The sequence below is a fragment of the Oncorhynchus kisutch genome, linkage group LG18 (genome assembly GCF_002021735.2).
Source record: "Oncorhynchus kisutch isolate 150728-3 linkage group LG18, Okis_V2, whole genome shotgun sequence".
Taxonomy (NCBI): Eukaryota; Metazoa; Chordata; class Actinopteri; order Salmoniformes; family Salmonidae; genus Oncorhynchus; species Oncorhynchus kisutch.
The window spans coordinates 46,158,936-46,177,822 of NC_034191.2; the positions used below are offsets into that span (position 1 = coordinate 46,158,936).

The following is an 18,887-nucleotide window of genomic DNA, read 5'->3' on the forward strand; positions in this document are numbered from 1 at the left end:
ATTGTTTTTAGGAACATGGTTAAACAACAACCATCCTATTTCACAACTCACATCTTTAAATTCATTAAATTATTAAGGGATGGTTTCCGGGACACAGATTACGCATAGTTCTGGACTAAAGGGCACTCTCAATGGAGATTCTCCATTGAAAGCACTTTTTAGTCCAAGTTTAGGCTAATTGGTCTAAGAAATCGGCCTCTAGACGATCAGTTTGGTAAACAGTTATAGACAGCCTTGCAAGGCCTCATGGTAATGTCAGCCAACACTTTGTTAATTATGTATAGAGTATCATCTCAGACAAGCAGTATCTCTTAGCTCTCTAGTCTTTCATTGTATTCTAGTCTTCAATCCATCTTTGAAAATACAGATTACAAAAATTATGTAGCCTAAACACAGTCCTTGAAACAAGCAGTTTTACAAAAACGTTTCCCAGAAAATAAATGAATTATCAGCATTTAATGTCTTATCAAAATGTCTCCTTTCAACACAGTGGTTTGGCAAGGTCTACTCAATACAACCAATGGTTTAGTATTGTATTTAGAAAATACAACAGTCATTGTTGAAATACAATGTATTAATTCTAGAAAAATAGGATAATGATACTGTACAATACTAACCTCTGACCCAGGAGTCAGACCTAATAGACAGTGCATTCTTGGGGTAAGGATTTAGTTCACTCAGATACGCTACCATTCCGATGCCACACAGATCAGCTTTCACAGTGCACAGACAACCACATGTATCTACCCACTCACGGCACATATTTGTATCCATTTCTACTTCCACTGGTAATAAAATGCATAGTAGCCTAGTTAGTTATACAATAATTGTGCATCTGAAATCCCTGGGCGTAACATCGTTTCATTTTACTATAGGCTTTACAACGTCCTAGCCTAGCTAGTTTCCGTCCAAAAGGGCACCCTATTCCCTACTGCGCACTACTTTTGACTAGAGCCCACCAGCCCTACATAGGGGATAGGGTGACATTTTGGACGCAAACCTAGACTGGTATGACGGTCTGAGCACCAGGAAGTTAGGTCCTTTGTGTCTCCATGGTTTCAATGAGCTTCCCAGTATCTCTCTGGAGGCAACATCAAGTTACATTATGTTAGATAGTGACAAAATGTCCTACAACTGCCTGCCTTCTTACACTGCAGAAAGGAGTCAGATGAAGAACTCATCTATTGGGTCTATATTGTGTGTGGGTGACAGAGCCTTTGCTGCTGGCTTAGCAGGAGTCTGTGGCCCCACAGGCCCTCTGGAGTAGCTCTCACCCGGCGATGCCCAGCTGATAACACCGCTATCCCAGGCTTGTGACCCTGCCTTGCACCCGGGACTGGCAGCTTTGGTAGAGCTGCTCACAACCCAAGTCCTGTGGTGGGGTGGAGGTGTGTGAGCTTCCGGTAGACAGGCACTCAGCTCCCTTGCCAGACTCTCCAGGGAAGAGGCTCCCACAGCAGCTGGTCTCTCGGAACGCGGCGTCACCGAGATGCCTGTGTCCCTCAAGCTGGTCGCCATGGTGAAGTCTGTGTCCGAGCGCGGGGTCATTGTCACAGGGACACCCGTGTCCACGTTGGTCTCCGGCTCTTCCTCCTCCTCCAGCAGTAGATGGGAGATGGACAGGGAGGGCCGCGCCGGGGAGGCGGAGCATGAGAGAGGGGAGGATTCGTGGGGGTGGTTAACAGATAGCGTGGCGGGGCTGCTACGCTGAGATGAGTAGCAGGAGCTGCCTGGAGGGGTGCTATAGCAGCTGTCTGAGCCCATGCTCTCCACCCCTCCCCCACACCGTAGACCCCCGGGTAAAACAGGCCTATCCAGGCTTGGGTCGGTGCGCGGCCTGTTCCCTGGACGGGTCACTGGGGTCATCTGGCCACAGGGCTGCAGGGCGTGGGCTGCTGGCGGGGTGGACACGACGCTCCTCAATAGCCCCCTGGGCGAGACGCTGGGGCAGGTCAGAGGGAAGGCACAGGTCAGGGGTCGCTGAGGCTGCTCTGGGGCTTTCACCTGGGGGACAGAGATTGACAGTCTTAACCTTCTCTGGAAGACTTGAGGTGAACGGAATGGACAGTTCAACAATTATGGAGCCCACAGAGACAGGAAAAACAAAACTAAGTTCAAATTAAAGATTGCAGAAATCGCCCCGCCATTTCCTGGTTGCTAAAATTCTAATAGTTTGCCTAATTTCAGTTTCTGTGACAAAACAAGCAAGTACAGTGTAGAGAATCATTGTACTATCTATACCGCTGTGAAATAAATTTTCCATAACCAAAAATATTGTATTTGCAGTGATATACAGTGCAGTGATATACAGTGAGCTCCAAAAGTATTGAGACTGACACGTTTTGTTGTTTAGGCTCTGTACTGCAGAACTTTGGATTTGAAATGATACAATAGCTATGAGGTTAAAGTGCAGATTGTCAGCTTTAATTTGAGGGTATTTTCAGCCATATCGGGTGAACCTTTTTGAAAGTATAGCACTTTTTGTACATCATCCCCACATTTTAGGGAACCAAATGTATTGGGACAAATTCACTTTTATGTATTAAAGTAGTCAAATTTTGTATTTGGTCCCATATTCATAGCACGCAATGATTACATCAAGCTTGTGACTCCAAACTTGGATGCATTTGCTGTTTGTTTTGATTATTAATATTGATTATTGCCTGAATCAGTTTGTGATTTCATGCCTGTATTTAAACCTGCTAATTGATGATTGGTTAATAATGGTACGGTTCATATTGAGGGTAGGGTATTTAAGCCTTGTCCCCTCCCTAGGCCAGGGAGGGGACAGGTGATATAGAGACCTGGGTTGTTTGAGCGCAACCTTTTATTTGGTTTATCCCCAGTTTATGTTCCTCTTGCAACTTTGTTTTGTTACTTCCTTTTGTAAAGTTTTCTATTGGCCACAAAATAATCTGAAACCCAACCAAAACCAAGAGCAAATACATCCAACAAATTTGTAGCCACAAGCTTGATGTAATTATTGCGCACTCTGAATATGGGACCAAATACTACACTTTTGACTAATTTAATACACAAGTCTCCTAAAATGGGGGAACCATGTTCAAAAAGTTCTGTAATTTCTAAACGGTTCATCCGAATATGGATGAAAATATCCTGGTCGTTGTATCATTTCAAATCCAAAGTGCTGGAGTACAGAACCAAAACAACAACAAATGTGTCACTGTCTCAATACTTTTGGAGCTCGCTGCATCCCTGTGCTGCACACACAGACTGCATTTACATTATTTTGCTCTTTATCCTGATGGTTTTAAAAAACAATCAGCCTTAATGCAGAACAGTAGTCTCAATGTAACTAAAAGATAATCATAGAGTAACTTCATCCAGCGTTACACGTTTTCCAGAGGAGGCTGGTGGGATGAAATATAGGAGGGGCTCATTGTAAAGGCTGGAATTTTATCAACGAAACTGAGTCAAACACATTGTTTCCATTTGTTTGATACCATTCCAGCCCGTCCTCATAGCTCCTCCCACCAGCCGCCTCTGGTGTTTTCACAGCCATAGAAAATTGCTTCCAATCGCTCCTCAGGGGGCAGAAACCACAGAGGTTTCACATAGCAGCTAAACATTTACCACAACTCTAAACCCAAACATATTTCCATCTCGAGAAGCAACTGGGCTTCACACGTCTCATCATTTAAAGGTAGGGAAAGAAATGCAGCAAGACGACACAGTGTGGCAAAGGTAAGACAAAAGGCATATCATAAAATACACGGTAGCTTATTTATATTACTGGCACCATCTCTGACCACAGATCCGCACAGGAGTCTGAATAAAAGTATTGTAGTGCAATATAGGAAATAGTGTCATGTCAATTAAAATACCTGGAAGAGTATCTTGTTCCCGTCCAGGTCTTCGGTCTGCCAGCGTGTGGCGCTGATGGGCGTGCACGGATTGGGCAGCAGGGGCACGAGCTGACCCATCTCCTCTACCCTGAACTGCAGCACAGCTGAGTTGCAGGCCTCCACCCTGACCCCTGGGGAGAGCTGTTTGAGAGCCAGCTGCAGACACAGCCCCGGTTCCGTGTAGAGCGTAAACCAACAGAACCCAGTCTTCTGCTCCTCCACCTGCCTCTGCAGCACTGTCTCATAAAGCCGCACCGCATCGTCAAAGTTATCGTAGCTGCTGTAGAGCGTCACCCGCAGCATCTCCCCGCCGCAGTGCACCGGGCGCACCCCCCACACAGGCATCCCCGTGCCCAGGCTGTAGAAGTCTCGGCTGGGCAGGAGGTAGGGCCGGAGCAGGGCATTGGCCGGGGAGGTGGAGGAGGTAATGTGGACGCCCCCGGTCCTCCCACCGCAGCTCTCCGTGTGGTGGTACTGCCAGGGTGGGCGCTGCAGGAAGTCCAGCACCCGGAGGATGCGCTCCTCGCCATAGGCCTCATGGAGGAAGACAGTCACAGCCAGGGAGGGGTACCCGGCCACGGGGCACAAGCGGGAGCGGGCATAGTCGCGGAGGGGGCAGGCCCGTTCAGAGACATGGAAGAGGCGCAGGCTGGGGCACACCCAGCGGAGGAGGCGGTCCAGGGTGTGCTGCAGCAGGAGAGAGTCCCCAGGGTTGGCCAGCAGGTGCATGCTCATCATCAGGGGCTCCTGGACCCGACTGGCCAGTAGCTCACCTGACAACACAGCCACAGAGGAACAAGGTTAGGGAGGTATGAACCAAGACATGAGGATCACAGTGAAACTGAGGGAAAACCCTTCCACTGACATTACAGAATAAGACAGTTTGAACAGAATATTGTCTGTATCAGAAGAGACACCAACAAAGTACATGTGCAAATGAAATATAAAATGGCTAATACTTACTGCTTGATGTCATCTTACTGCAATCAGATCTAGAAAATAAGTGAGTGGCAGACAATTATAAAGACAATTCCAAAAACACACAATGGAAAAACAAATCAATAAGCCATTGTTTTAGCATGCGCTAAAAATACATCTTTGTACCATAATCTGTTCAGAAGTAAATGATCTAGGAGCCAGCTACCCCTTATGCTTGAAATCAAATGTAGGCACCATGGCAGCTAGGAGCATGCAGAGAAGAGTCATAATAGCCAGGAAGTAAAGCCGCACTGGATTTTGTTGTTGCATTAAAACACGATTTTAAATGTATTTTCGGAAGGGCTCTTCTCACTACATACATCTCTTGGTAGTCAGGAGCCATTTTATATATTTTTTTCATTGGTCCATTATCTTCCCCATTTACATCTTATAGCAAACCTATATTCTTGGCAGCCCTAGTGTGATGGAGAGGAATGGCAGAGCAGACAATCATATAACCCTAAATAATTTGATGTGCAACTTGTAATTACAATTAATATAGCGGAATTTTTTTTTGAGAACAATACGAAGTGAGAACAATCCGTTCTTTCAAGTTTCGCCGTGTATGTTCAGAACGTTTGCATTAAAATAACGTGTATAGGCCTCCCGGGTGGCCTAAGGCACTGCCCCAGAGACTCTGGATTCGCAACCAGGGTCTGTCGCAGCCGGGAGGTCCGTGGGGCGACGCACAATTGGCCTAGCGTCGTCCGAGTTAGGCATGTAGGGATATCCTTGTCTCATCGCGAACTAGCGACTCCTGTGGCAGGCTGGGCGCAGTGCGCGCTAACCAGGTCGCCAGGTGCACGGTGTTTCCTCCGACACATTGGTGCGGCTGGCTTCCAGGTTGGATGCGCGCTGTGTTAAGCAGTGCGGATTGGTTGGGTTGTGTTTCGGAGGACGCATGGCTTTCGACCTTTGTCTCTCCTGAGCCCGTACGGGAGTTATAGCGATGAGACAAGATAGTAACTACTAACAATTGGATACCACGAAATTGGGGAGAAAAGGGGGTAAAAAAAAATAAAAAATAATAATGTATAGGCTATTACATAACACTGGAGTAGCCTATAAGGCCTTTTTTTTCGCGGAATCTAAACTGATTGGATCTCCTTCACGTACTGAAAAAATGCGCTATACAGAGTTCGCCACGATTACAAGCCCAGAACACCACTGCTTTGATCTCCCATCAGGTCATAGAAATTAGACAATTAAATGGCGCACAGTGTTTTCTGTTTTGTTTAGGCCTATGTGATGTGTGAGAAATGCTAAGATTTCCTCTTGTACGACAAACATAAATCGGAAGTGTTCCCTTTTCCATTATACGAACATCAAAATCAAATGAATTTTTTTGTCAAGTTGGTTAGGACATCTAATTTGTGCATGACAAGTCATTTTTCCAACAATTGTTATTTCACTGTATCATAATTCCAGTATGTCAGAAGTTTACATAAACTAAGTTGACTGTGCCTTTAAACAGCTTGGAAAAATCCAGAAAATGATGTCATGGCTTTAGAAGCTTCTGATAGGCTAATTGACATCATTTGAGTCAATTGGAGGTGTACCTGTGGATGTATTTCAAGGCCTACCTTCAAACCTCAGTGCCTCTTTGCTTGACATCAGGTGTATGTAAACTTCCAACTTCAACTGTATATACAGGGGGTCCGGATTCGAGTCAATGTGCGTTGGTACAGGCTAGTCGAGGTAATATGTACATGTAGGTAAGGGTAAAGTGAGTATGCATAGATAATAAACCACGAGTAGCGCGGGGGGGGGGCAATGCAATTAGTCCGGGAAGCCATTTGATTAGCTGTTTAGCAGTCTTATGGGCTTAGGGGTGGAAGCTGTTATGGGTGTCCCTATATCGGGACGGTTGAGCTAACGTGCGCTAAGGTGATTAGCATGACAGTCTCAAAGTCAACAGTGAAGAGGCGATTCCGGGATGCTGGCCTTCTAGGCTGAGTTCCTCTGTCCAGTGTGTTCTTTTGCCCATCTTAAATGTATTTTTATTGGCCAGTCTAGCCATTTTGAGCCTGTAATCAAACCGACAAATGCTGATGCTCCAGATACTCATCTAGTCCAAAGAAGGCAAGTTTTATTACTTCTTTTAAAATCAGCACAACAGCTTTCAGCTGTGCTAACATCATTGCAAAAGGGTTTTCTAATGATCAATTAGCCTTTTAAAATGATAAACTTGGATTAGCTAACACAACGTTCCATTGGAACACAGGAGTGATGTTTGCTGATAATTCCATTAAAAAAATCTGCCGTTTCCAGCTACAATAGTCATTTACAACATTAACAATTTTTTCTTTCATAAACAAGGACATTTCTGAGTGACCTCAAACTTTTGAACGGTAGTGTACTTACATCCTGAGGGTCCAGGAAATAAAATGTAGCATAGTTTTGTTTGATCAAATCCATTTTTATATTCAAAATGTAGGAGCTGGGTTCTACAGATTGAACCCCTGCTGTCTCTGGCTCCACACCCACGCCTGGCCATCTAGATGTGTGAAAAGGTAGCTTATACACTAATGATCCATCATGTTTGACATTCCTGGGAGTGTGTAAACTTAAATTGTGTATAATATAATTTTTGTATGTTCTCTATAGTTATGTATTTGAAAAAAATATATATAAAATTGACCAATTCGGCACATTTGGGTAAAATTTATATAAAATATTGTCCAGTATTGCCATGCTTCGCTGGATCAATCTGAAACTTTGCCCACACTGTGTGGCCAAAATCAAAATAGCGGCTAAACTGCAATAATATATTATGGCCTTTCTGGACGACGCATTTCTTTTGTTTGAATCATCTTTTACCAGATCTAATATGTTATATTCTCCTACATTAATTTCACACACCATTTGAAAGGAAACAACACTTTGAAGTATCAAGAATGTGCATATCCTTGCTTCAGGTCCTGAGATACAGGCAGTTAGATTTGGGTATGTCATTTTAGGCGAAAATTTAAAAAAAAGGGTACGATCCTTAAGAGGTTGAAGCATTTTGTAACTAGAGTTGGCACTCCGGTACCCCTTGCCGTGCAGTAGCAGAGAGAACAGTCTATGACTAGGGTGGCTGGAGTCTTTTTAGGGCCTTCTTCTGACCCCCGCCTGGTATAGAGGTCATGGATGGCAGGAAGCGTGGCCATTCCTGAGGGGAATAGGCCCTCTTCACGACTGTCTTGTTGTGTTTGGACCATGTTAGTTTGTTGGTGATGTGGACACCAAGGAACTTGAAGCTCTCAAACTGCTCCACTTCAGCCCCATCAATGAGAATGGGGGCTTGCTCGGCCCTGCTTTTCCTATAGTCCATGATAATCTCCTGTCTTAATCACGTTGAGGGAGAGGTTGTTGTCCTGGAACAACACTGCCAGGTCCCTGACCACCTCCCTATAAGCGGTCTCATCGTTGTAGGTGATCAGGCCTACCGCCGTTGTGTCGTCGGCAAACTTGATGGTGTTGGAGTCATGCTTGGCCATGCAGTCATGGCCCCGTGTTGAGGATCAGCGTGGAAGATGTCTTGTTGCCTACCCTTACCACCTGGGGAAGGCCCGTCAGGAAGGATCCAAATGCAGAGGGATGTCTAGTCCCAGGGTCCTTAGCTTGGTGATGTGTTTTGAGGGCACTATGGTGTTGAACGCTGAGCTGTAGTCAACGAACAGCATATTATTTTTTTTGACCCCTATATCGTGGTATTCAAATGGGTAGTTACAGCCTTGTCCCATCGCTGCAACTTCCTTCTGTACGGACTCAGGAGAGGCAAAGGTTGAGAGCCGTGCGTCCTCCGAAACATAATGCCCGCTTAACCCGGAAGCCAGCCGCACCAATGTGTCGGAGGAAACAATGTACACCTGGCGACAGGGTCAGCGTGCATTGCGCCTGGCCCGCCACAGGAGTCACTAGAGCCCGATGGGACAAGAACATCCCTGCCGGGCCAAACCCTCCCCCTAACCCGGGCGACGCTGGGCCAATTGTGCCCCATGGGTCTCCGGTCGCGGCCGGCTGAGACAGAGCCTCGACTTGAACCAGAATCTCTAGTGGCACAGCTAGCACTGCGATGCAGTGCCTTCGATCACTGTGCCACTCGGGAGGCCATCAATGAACAGCATTCTCACGTATGTGTTCTTTTTTGTCCAGGTGGGAAAAGGCAGTGTGGAGTGCAATAGAGATTGCGTCATCTGTGGATCTGTTTGAGGCGATATGCAAACTGGAGTAGGTCTAAGGTTTCTGGGATGATGGTGTTGATGTGAGCCATGACCCGCCTTTCAAAGCACTTCATGGCTACACGTGCACTCCTTAAATAGGCCTACCTCCTTTCTGCATCGGGACTCAGGCCTCATGTCCAGGGTGAAATATTTACTTTTGAAAAGTAGCATGCTCAGAGTCTCAGACAATTCTTGGTAAACTGCGATTTTTGTTGCAAACAAGACACACTAGTTTGGCATTAGAGAAATAAAGTAAGATGAATATATTTTAATAGAGTAGGTAGGCCTATTAAATTAGGGATGCACCAACATGTCCACAGATGACGCAGTCTCTATTGCACTCCACACTGCACTTTCCCACCTGGACAAAAATAACACCTACGTGAGAATGCTGTGGACTGTTCCCAAGAGAGCAAAAGCAACTGAACTAAATGACTATTGCCCTGTAGCAGTCACTTCGGTCATCATGAAGTGCTTTGAGAGACTAGTCAAGGATCATCTCCATCCTACCTTTTCCATCTGGACAAGAGGAATACCTATGTAAGAATGCTGTTCATTGACTACAGCTCAGCATTCAACACCATAGATCCCTCCAAGCTCATCATTGAGTTTGAGGCACTGGGTCTCAAACCCCACCCTGTGCAACTCTGTCCTGGACTTTGACGGGCTGCCCCCAGGTGGTGAAGGTAGGAAACAACATCTCCACCCTGCTGCTCCTCAACCCTGGGGCCCCAGAAGGGTGCTTTCTCAGCCCTCTCCTGTGCTCCCTGTTCACCCATGACTGCGTGGCCATGCACGCCTCCAACTCAATCATCAAGTTTGCAGATGACACTACAATGGTAGGCTTGATTACCAAAAACAACAAAACAGCCTACATGGAGGTGGGGTCCCTCGGAGTGTGATGTCAGAAAAAAAAAAAACTCACTCAATATCAACAAAACAAAGGAGATGATTGTGGACTTCAGGAAACAGCAGAGGGAGCACCCCCCCTATCCACATTGACGGGACAGTAGTGAAGGTGTAAAGTTAAGTTCCTCTGTGTACACATCACAGACAAACTGAAATGGTCCACCCACACAGACAGCGTGGTAAAGGAGGCTGAAGAAGTTTGGCTTGTCACCTAAAACTTCTACAGATACACAATTGAGAGCATCACAGCCTGGTACGGCAACTGCACCGCCTTCAACCGCAAGGCTCTCCAGAAGGTAGTGCGGTCTGCACAATGCATCACCGGGGGCAAACTACCTGCCCTCCAGGACACCTACAGCACCAGATGCCACAGGAAGGCCAAAAAGATCATCAAGGACAACAACCACCCGAGCCACTGCCTGTTCACCCCGCTATCAACCAGAAGGCGAGGTCAGTACAGGTGCATCAAAGCTGGGCCCGAGAGACTGAAAAACAGCTTCTATCTTACAGCAATCACAAACACAGAGGCTGCTTCAAACATACAGACTCATATCACTGACCACTTTAATAAATGGTATCACTAGTCACTTTAAATAATGCCACTTTAATAATGTTTACATATCCTACATTACTCATCTCATATGTATAAACTGTATTTTATACCATCTATTGCATCTTGCCTGTGCCGCACGGCCATCACACATCCATATATGTACATATTCTTATTCCATCCCCTTACATTGTGTGTGTGTGTGTGTGTAAGGTAGTCATTGTGAATTTGTTAGATATTACTGCACTGCCGGAACTAGAAGCACAAGCATTTCGCTACACTCGCATTAACATATGCTAACAATGTGTATGTGACAGATACAATATTTTATTTGAATTTGACTGTGCTCTGAAGCTATGCAGCACAAGATGCTAGCAGAGAAGGATCTAACATTCAGAAAGGCATGTGAGATTGCATTGTCAATGGAGTTAACTCCCTGGTGTTCTTGGAATATTCAGGGAAAGCAAGAGGCTCAAATCATGTAAATGCAGTGAATACAGTTTACACTACTTCCAATGGAAAGGATTTGGACATGCAGTTAGACAGGGGCCGCTGTTTCTCTGGTCTCAGAAGTGTTACACCATTGCTCTGTCTCACCTGTAGGTAAAGAAACCTGTAACTGCGTTGACTACCTAATCAGGTGAGAAAATTATTTCGCTAGGGTATGTTAAAAGAGCCAGTGTAGTATGAAAAACAAAATGCGACTGCCATTAGTAATTGTCAAAAGGAGACCGACCTGCACTGATGGGCCGTAACTGTCTCGAGAAAAGTTGAACTGGCAGAACATGTTTTCAGTGGAGAAGGCTGTGACAGCCAGACCCGGCATTCAAAGCTGTACTACAACTACCTGGTGGCTCTTTCAGAAGGGCCAAATTTCGAAGATATCAAAACAAAAAGGTTATGACGCGTCCTGACACTCAGCCCATTGTCCAGAAGGCAAAATCGGTGCCATACTCATTGAAGGAAGTAGTGGACAAGGTGTTGGATAAGCTTAAGGAGACAAAGATCAAAGTCGAATGGAGTTACTGGCCCGCGCCAATTGTCATCATTCCAAAGAGTGACAAATCTACTCGGATATGTGGCGATTATAAGGTCACCAACCAGAGCGTGAGACTTACCCCTTATCAAACACTGAGGACTTATTCGCTGCACTAGCTGGAGGGACATCGTTCAGCAAATTAGATATCTGGCACACCTACCAGCAGCTCTAGTTGGACACAGAGAGAAATATCTGAAAATCAACACTCACAGTGGGCTGTACAGGTATGTATACACCTCAGCTACGGTGTCTCAAGTGCTCCTTCAATGTTTCAGTCGGTCATGGACCAGATCTTACAAGCAATCGAGCATGTCACCTGTTCCCTGGATGACATCCTCATCCCGGATGGTTCTAAAGAAGAACATCTGGATGAAATGCTCAAATGTCTGGAAATGTACGGAGTACGAATGAAACTCTCAACGTGTAAGTTTTTACAAAGCAGCGTGGAATACTTGGGCCATAAAATTGATAAGGACTGCATCACACAGATAAAAAAATGTTGTAGCCATCAAAGCACCCAAGCCAACCAACATAACTGAAGTCGTTCTTAGGCCTGCTAAAGTATTATGACTGATTACTATCAGACCTGTCAACCTTGCTCCAGCTGTTGCACAACCTGTTAAGAATAGAAGAACCATGGAGTTGGACTGCCGCATGCGATGCAGTGTTTGAGAAAAGCAAACAACTGCTTCTACAGAGTAATGTCCTGGTGCACTACGACACCAAACAACCCCTCAAGCTTGCCTGTGAGGCATCACCATATGGTGTGGGCGCCGTGATCTCCCACATCATGGACAATTGAGAAGAAAAACCCATTGTTTTTATTTTGCGGACGCTATCAGACGCAGAAAATAAAAAGAAGGCCCTGTCAATCATCTTCGGAGTCATGAAGTTTCATAAGTACCTATACGGATGAAAGTTTACATTAATCACTGGTTGCAAGCCTTTGCTGGCTATTTTGGGACCCAAGGTTATGGTTCCAATTTTAGCAGCATTGAGAATGCAAAGATGGGCACTCCTACTCATGGCGTACAACTACGACATTGAATACCAAAAGTCAACTGATCACAGTAATGCAGACGGCGTTGTCAAGACTACCAAGAGAAGAGAAAGACAAAGTACAAGAAATTATCCGCTACTCAGCAAGGTTTGGAGTTACACTGTAAATGGGTGGCCAAGATAGGTGACGGATGAAGTACTGAAACCATACTTCATGTGAAGACACAAGTTGTCTGAAGATCAAGGCTGTGTACGCTGGGGTTTGTGAGTGATCATACCCCCAGCACAGACAGAGACTGTTGGAGGACTATCACCACAAACATCCTGGCATCTGTCAGATGGAGGCCTTAACCCGTAGCTACATCTGGTGGCCAGGGTTGGACCGTGACAGAGAAGAAAGTGCAGAGTTGACAAATCTGCCTAACAATACAGAAGATGCCAGCTGTCGCACCACTTCATGTTTGGAGATGGCCCGAGAGGGCGTGGCAGAGAATTCACATCACCTTTGCTGAAAAGGAAAAGCAGAACGTTTTAGTGCTCATCGACAGCCATTCAAAGTGGTCTTCAAGGACATCAACGAACCTCATCGAAAAGGTACGAAGCCTGTTCACAGCCTATAGATTGTGCGAAGAAATGGTCTCAGATAACGGACCCCAACTGGTCCGTTTTCAAACAATTCCTAAAAAAAAAATGACAGAATCAAGCAGACCCTTGTTCATGCCTACCATCCTGCCTCGAATGGTGCAGCAGAAAGGTCAGTCCAGATATTCAAGCGAGCTCTGATGAAAAACATCTTGGGAGGATAACAGACTGTCTTGCTCAAGCATCACGTCGCCAACTTTCAGCCCCTGTACCGCAGTACCCCTCACACAGTCACAGGTCGGACCCAGTCGAGCTCTTCCTGAATTGCCAGGTCTGAACACACTTCAACCAACTCCGAAGAAAAACAAGGCAAACAAAAGAAACACCATGACCATGGTGGACTACACCTTCGAGTTTTCCAGGAGGAAGACAGTTCAGGCGACAGTAATCCAGAGACTGGGACCTGTGACTTACCTCATTCAGGACAGACAAACACACTGTTCACATGTTGCTATGGAGAGGTGCCAAAAGGGACAACTTTTTTTATCCCTTATTCTCCCCAATTTCGTGGTATCCAAGTGGTAGTTACAGTCTTGTCTCATCGCTGCAACTCCTGTACGGACTCGGGAGAGGCGAAGGTCGAGAGCTGTGCGTCCCCCGAAACATAACCCAGCCAAGCTGCACTGCTTCTTGACAACGCCCGCTTAACCCGGAAGACAGCCGCACCAATGTGTCGGAGGAAACACAGTACACCTGGCGACAGGGTCAGCGTACATTGCGAGTCACTAGAGCGCAATGGGACAAGAACATCCCTGCCGGCCAAACCCTCCCCTAACCTGGACGACGCTGGTCCAATTGTGCACCGCCCCATAGGTCTCCCGGTCGCGGCCGGCTGCGACAGAGCCTGGACTCGAACCAGGATCTCTAGCGGCACAGCTAGCACTGCAATGCAGTGACTTAGACAAACAGGACTACTTAACGGAGGACAGAGAGCTGTCAACCCTAGAGGACATCCCCCGATATCTCACAGACAGCTCCAGTTCTGACTGATATCTAATAGACAGCTAAAGTTCTGACCGCTCGCCAACGTTCCTGGACAGCAACCTCAGCCCAAGTCAAGTTGCCTAGCCAACACTGGAAACTTACCAACTCCAGCAAGCTCAAGGAGTCCCACAAAAGAAATGAGGAACGTAGGTATCCTGAAAAGATCTGTAATGTTCCGAAAACACTTGACCTGTAAGTAACAAAAACAAGACTGTTCAGTTCAAAGATTATTGAATTCAAAGACTGAAAAAACAAAAATGGGGCTTAGTTTACAATTGTGGTAATACTTAAAATGTATATGTGAGATGATACGGTGTAAACGAGTGTAATATATTGGTCTATTAACATGGTAATCTGCCTAGATAGGATTATCACTTACTTGATTGGTTAATACTGTGACCTCTTAATTTTGATACGTTGAGAAAACGTGCTGCCTCGAACATGCCCCTGTGTTGTGCTACCATGGTTTGGATTAGTACAGTTTCCCAACGAACCTCTTCTCTTCTCTCCTGTCTAGTTATTCTATAGGTAATCAAACCAAAAACACTACAAATACAACAGGAGAGAAACGCTGGTTAATGAGGAAGGCTTTATAAAATAATTGCCTCGGTTTCTACAGATGGATTTTTGCAAGGCTACTTTGAAGCAATGTACGGCATCTTATTATTTGAAGTAAAGTCAAATATTCAGGTTTCAAACAATTATACTGCCTCAAACTCACACTGCAATGTGGTGGGTGAAATGCTGATAGTACTTTAATTACGAGTTGAGATTGAGAAATAAAAATAGCTCCTTTTAAATCGTGGCCACAAGTTAACAATTCTAAATGCAATCACGTGTTATTTGTTGCGCAATGACTGGTCTTACAAAAGTAGGTTTCACTTCAGTAGCCTACAGACTTTTTGAGGAGCTACTCTCGGGCTGTCTGACAGGTAGGTAGGCTATTCCGCTTCCCAAACTAGGCTCTGTTTGCTGTGATAAATAATATGCATGATGACTAGGGATGCATGATATATCGGTAAGCATATTGGAATCGGATGATATTAGCTAAAAATGCCAACTTCGGCCCGATGTCTAGTTTAATGCTGATGTGCAAAACCGATGTCAAAGCTGTCGTGCATACCTATATAACATAGGTAGATAACGTAATGACGGCACGAAAAATACAGCGCTATATGGAACAAAAGCAGAAAAATACCAAGAGCACACTTCCAAGAACTAAACAAGTTAAGTCGAGCAGTCATTTCAAAGAATAAGAACATTTCACGAGACAACTCAAAAGGTGAAATGGAATTCATTGACTATCAACCGATCTGTCGTGGATGATGTTGGCTTTCGCCAACTGGTCGAGCACCGGTACACACTACTAAGTAGGCGCAATTTTTCAGATGTTGCCCTACCGAAGTTACACAGTATTGTTGAAACGCACATCTATGAGCTACTTGCTATGGGTGTCACTGCTATTAGCTTCACGACTGACATTTGGACCAGTGATGTCAGCTCCATGATCATGCGGAGTCTGGCAGCACAGTGGGTTGACGAGGATTTCGTACTGAGGAATGCTGTATTGCATGTTGAAGATGGTGGCTGGTTCTCATACCGCTGCTGCCATTTCAATGGCATTTGAGAACATGTTTGAAACATGAACACACTCCTAGCTCCATTTGAACAACTGACTCGAGAAATAAGTCTGCAGCAAAAGTGATACCCTCTGTCATGGCATTGAAACGCCTGCTCAGCAAAATTGCCGACACATACCATGGGGTTAAAACTTGCAAAAGTACTCAAGAGGCTGTGAACAAGCGATTTGGTGGTATTCTCTCCGAGCCTCTTTACCATGTCGCCACCATGCTCGATACAAGGACCGCTACTTCGATGCAGACAAGAAATAGGGTTTACGTGAAACGTTAGACACAGCTGGAAAAGATGGAAACGGACACAATGACAGTGCGCACCGAGGAAGAGAGGCCACGGACAGAGCTGAAACTTCACTGCTTGACATGTATGATGAAATCCTGGTTGAGACTGAACGAAACAGCACAGCAAGTAAGTGAGAGAAATGTTTTGATTATGTTTTACTGGTAATGAGGGAAAAAGTAAATGCCAACAAAATAACATTTTGGTCAGTATGTGTGTTACAACTATTTAACTGTACTAGAATGCTTCAAAGGCCGCAGAAAATGGTAATAGCACCAATTTAATTCCACAAAAGTATGCAAATGTCCTATAGACCGATAAGCATGACCGACGGGTCAAATGTATTTTCAGCAGCTAACCGATTAACGGTTAACATATGTCCTATTAATAGACATAGGTGATTTTACCACTAATCAGAAAGAAATTATTAGTAATTGAATTGATTTGCCCAATAACCAAGTTAAATGTGTAGTGTAGGGCTATGAATTGGGCAGCTAGTAACCTATTTGCTAATAGGCTAATTATATTCTGGCCACTGACAAGCTCAGGAACAAATTGGCTGGAGGTCAAACCTAGTTGCCAACCCCTGTTATATATTTAAGCAATAACGAGGTGGTGTGGTGTGAATTCACATTATAAACTGGGTGATTCGACCCCTGAATGCCCCTGATTTTCTGACAGCCGTGGTATATCAGGGGTATGACAAAATATTTATTTTCACATTGGTAACCAGTTCATAATAGCAATACGGCACCTCGTGGGTTTGTGGTAAATGGCCAATATACCATGGCTAAGGGCTGTTCTTAAGCTCGACGCAATGCGGAGTGCTAGGATACCGCCCTTAGCCATGATTTAACCTGTGTTTAACTAGGCAAGTCAGTTAAGAACAAATTCTAATTTACAATGATGGCCTTCCAAAAGACCTCCTGCGGGGACAGGGGCTGGGATTAAGAATAAATTAAATAAAAATATAGGACAAAACAGACATAAGAGACAACACGACATAGTGAGACACATGACAACAACATGGTGGCAAACATCGCAGCAGCATAAAACAGCATAAAACACGGTACAAACACGGTAATGCGACCTTTTCCACCTTGCTCAATGTATTCAATTTCAAATGTGGCTCCCAGTGCGACTTTACTTCCAGACTATTATCTGGCAGCTCCTTCTCTGTACGTTCCTAGCCCATCAGTGTCATCTCGCCGTGGAAACATGCATCTTTCGTTACTATGACAACGGCTATGTGGTGAGTTAGAAGCCCAGCTGGTAACTAAACAGCAACAATCAAGCCAACAGTAAAACAAAAATGCTAGCTAGTTAAGGTTAGTAAACCACATTAAGTTATCTTACTTGTAAGTTGACACAATAAGATTAGAAGTGTAACTGTAGCTACCTAGCTAATTTAGACCAGAAAGAGGTTGACCATTTACAATTGCCTGTTTGGGCTGATGTTGCATGCAAAAACGTTCGGCAAGCTATCTTTAGCTATTGTAGCTAGCTAGTGATTCCCACCCACTAAGTTGTATGTGACTCGTTTTAAATTACTAACGTTAGCTAATCACACCGCCTGTAACGTTGATAGAAAACACTGAAGTAGATTTAGCTGGGGAACTTATACTGCACAAAGGGAAATGGTAATGATTCACATCTTGCCAGTACTTGGATACCGCAAACAAATGCTAGCTAGCTAACTAGCTTAAGGAACTTACTCGGCAGTCTCAGCTCCCGAATCCACGTTTTCATCAACGGTTCCGTTGAATAGAATCGATCTTCGTAGCATTGTCCGATAATGCCACCGGACTTCAATCGAGTCCTATGGAGAGAAGCATATTTTTTTGTAGTGGCCCTAACTTCTAGACTGATGACAAGAATTGGCACCGTTCAGTCAGCCCGTTGTCTTTTTTTTTCACGAGCATCGTTCTAGCTGGGACACTGACGTCATCTGCTGTACTGGTACCTTTAGACATAGCTATTTTATACAGGGAGTAGAATGTCATTTAGGAAGTCTGTAAAAAATAAAAAAGGATAAATAGAAAAGTCGTGTCTACTCACCAGTACATGAATAAATACGTGCAGTTGACCAGGATAAATGAAAAATGGGAGAAAGGGCTTAGTCTACTCTAAATGAGGAAAATAATATGCAGAATAGCGCCAGATGGCAGTCGTCTCACCGTCACGTATGAGCAGACAAAGGATAGTCCAGACGGGTTAACTAGACTTTAAGGGGCAAAGGAGGTAATACCACTTCCGTAATGTAAATGTGAATGGAATCCTGAGAAAATTAGGCCATCATCTGTCACATTTCTGTTAAAGAGCATTAACAACCCTGGCACCTATGCCCCATTTTAGACCTTGTTACATTGCCACATGCTTGATGTGTTCTAGCTTGTGATTTGTTTGTAGACATAGGAAATATAATGATTCTAGTTCTGTGGTAGCCATTCTGGAACATTGGAGACTATAATTGGCATCGTCTGTTGGCCACAAATGTCTCATTAATAAATAATTGTTCTAATAATCAACATTAACTTGTCATAGCAGCTGTCTGTATTATTTTTGAGATGCACATTTATCCCATGTCATGTGGCCTCAACCAAATTAATTGCACACTGAGAAATAACATCCACTTGAGTGGATTCAGTAAGACACATTGCAGTTCTAAAGCAAGTGCGGACTCAAAGTTGGCTGAAAGCAATACAAATGGTTATGTTGAATTCCTCTTCATGGCTGTGTAACAGTTTGACTGTGGTTCCCGTTATGCATTAGGCTTAAATTATGGTCAGAAGAGC

General features: G+C 44.7%; 1 protein-coding gene across 2 annotated transcripts; it reads right to left on the minus strand.

Annotated features, from left to right (window-relative positions):
* Positions 1-441: 441 nt before the first annotated feature.
* fam124b (family with sequence similarity 124B) lies at positions 442-18,476 on the minus strand. 2 transcript variants are annotated; one of them, XM_020508603.2, is made up of 5 exons: positions 18,151-18,476; positions 17,808-17,911; positions 4,830-4,858; positions 3,846-4,639; positions 442-2,004 (listed from the first exon to the last, which is right to left on the minus strand). In XM_020508603.2, exons 2-5 carry the CDS (start codon positions 17,876-17,878, stop codon positions 1,165-1,167), a joined length of 1,734 nt encoding a protein of 577 aa, XP_020364192.1. In that variant the 5' UTR covers positions 17,879-17,911; positions 18,151-18,476; the 3' UTR covers positions 442-1,164. The 2 variants fall into 2 exon arrangements, with proteins under 2 accessions (XP_020364192.1, XP_031652770.1); XM_031796910.1 differs by lacking the exon at positions 18,151-18,476 and having other exon boundaries at positions 17,808-18,055.
* Positions 18,477-18,887: the final 411 nt, after the last annotated feature.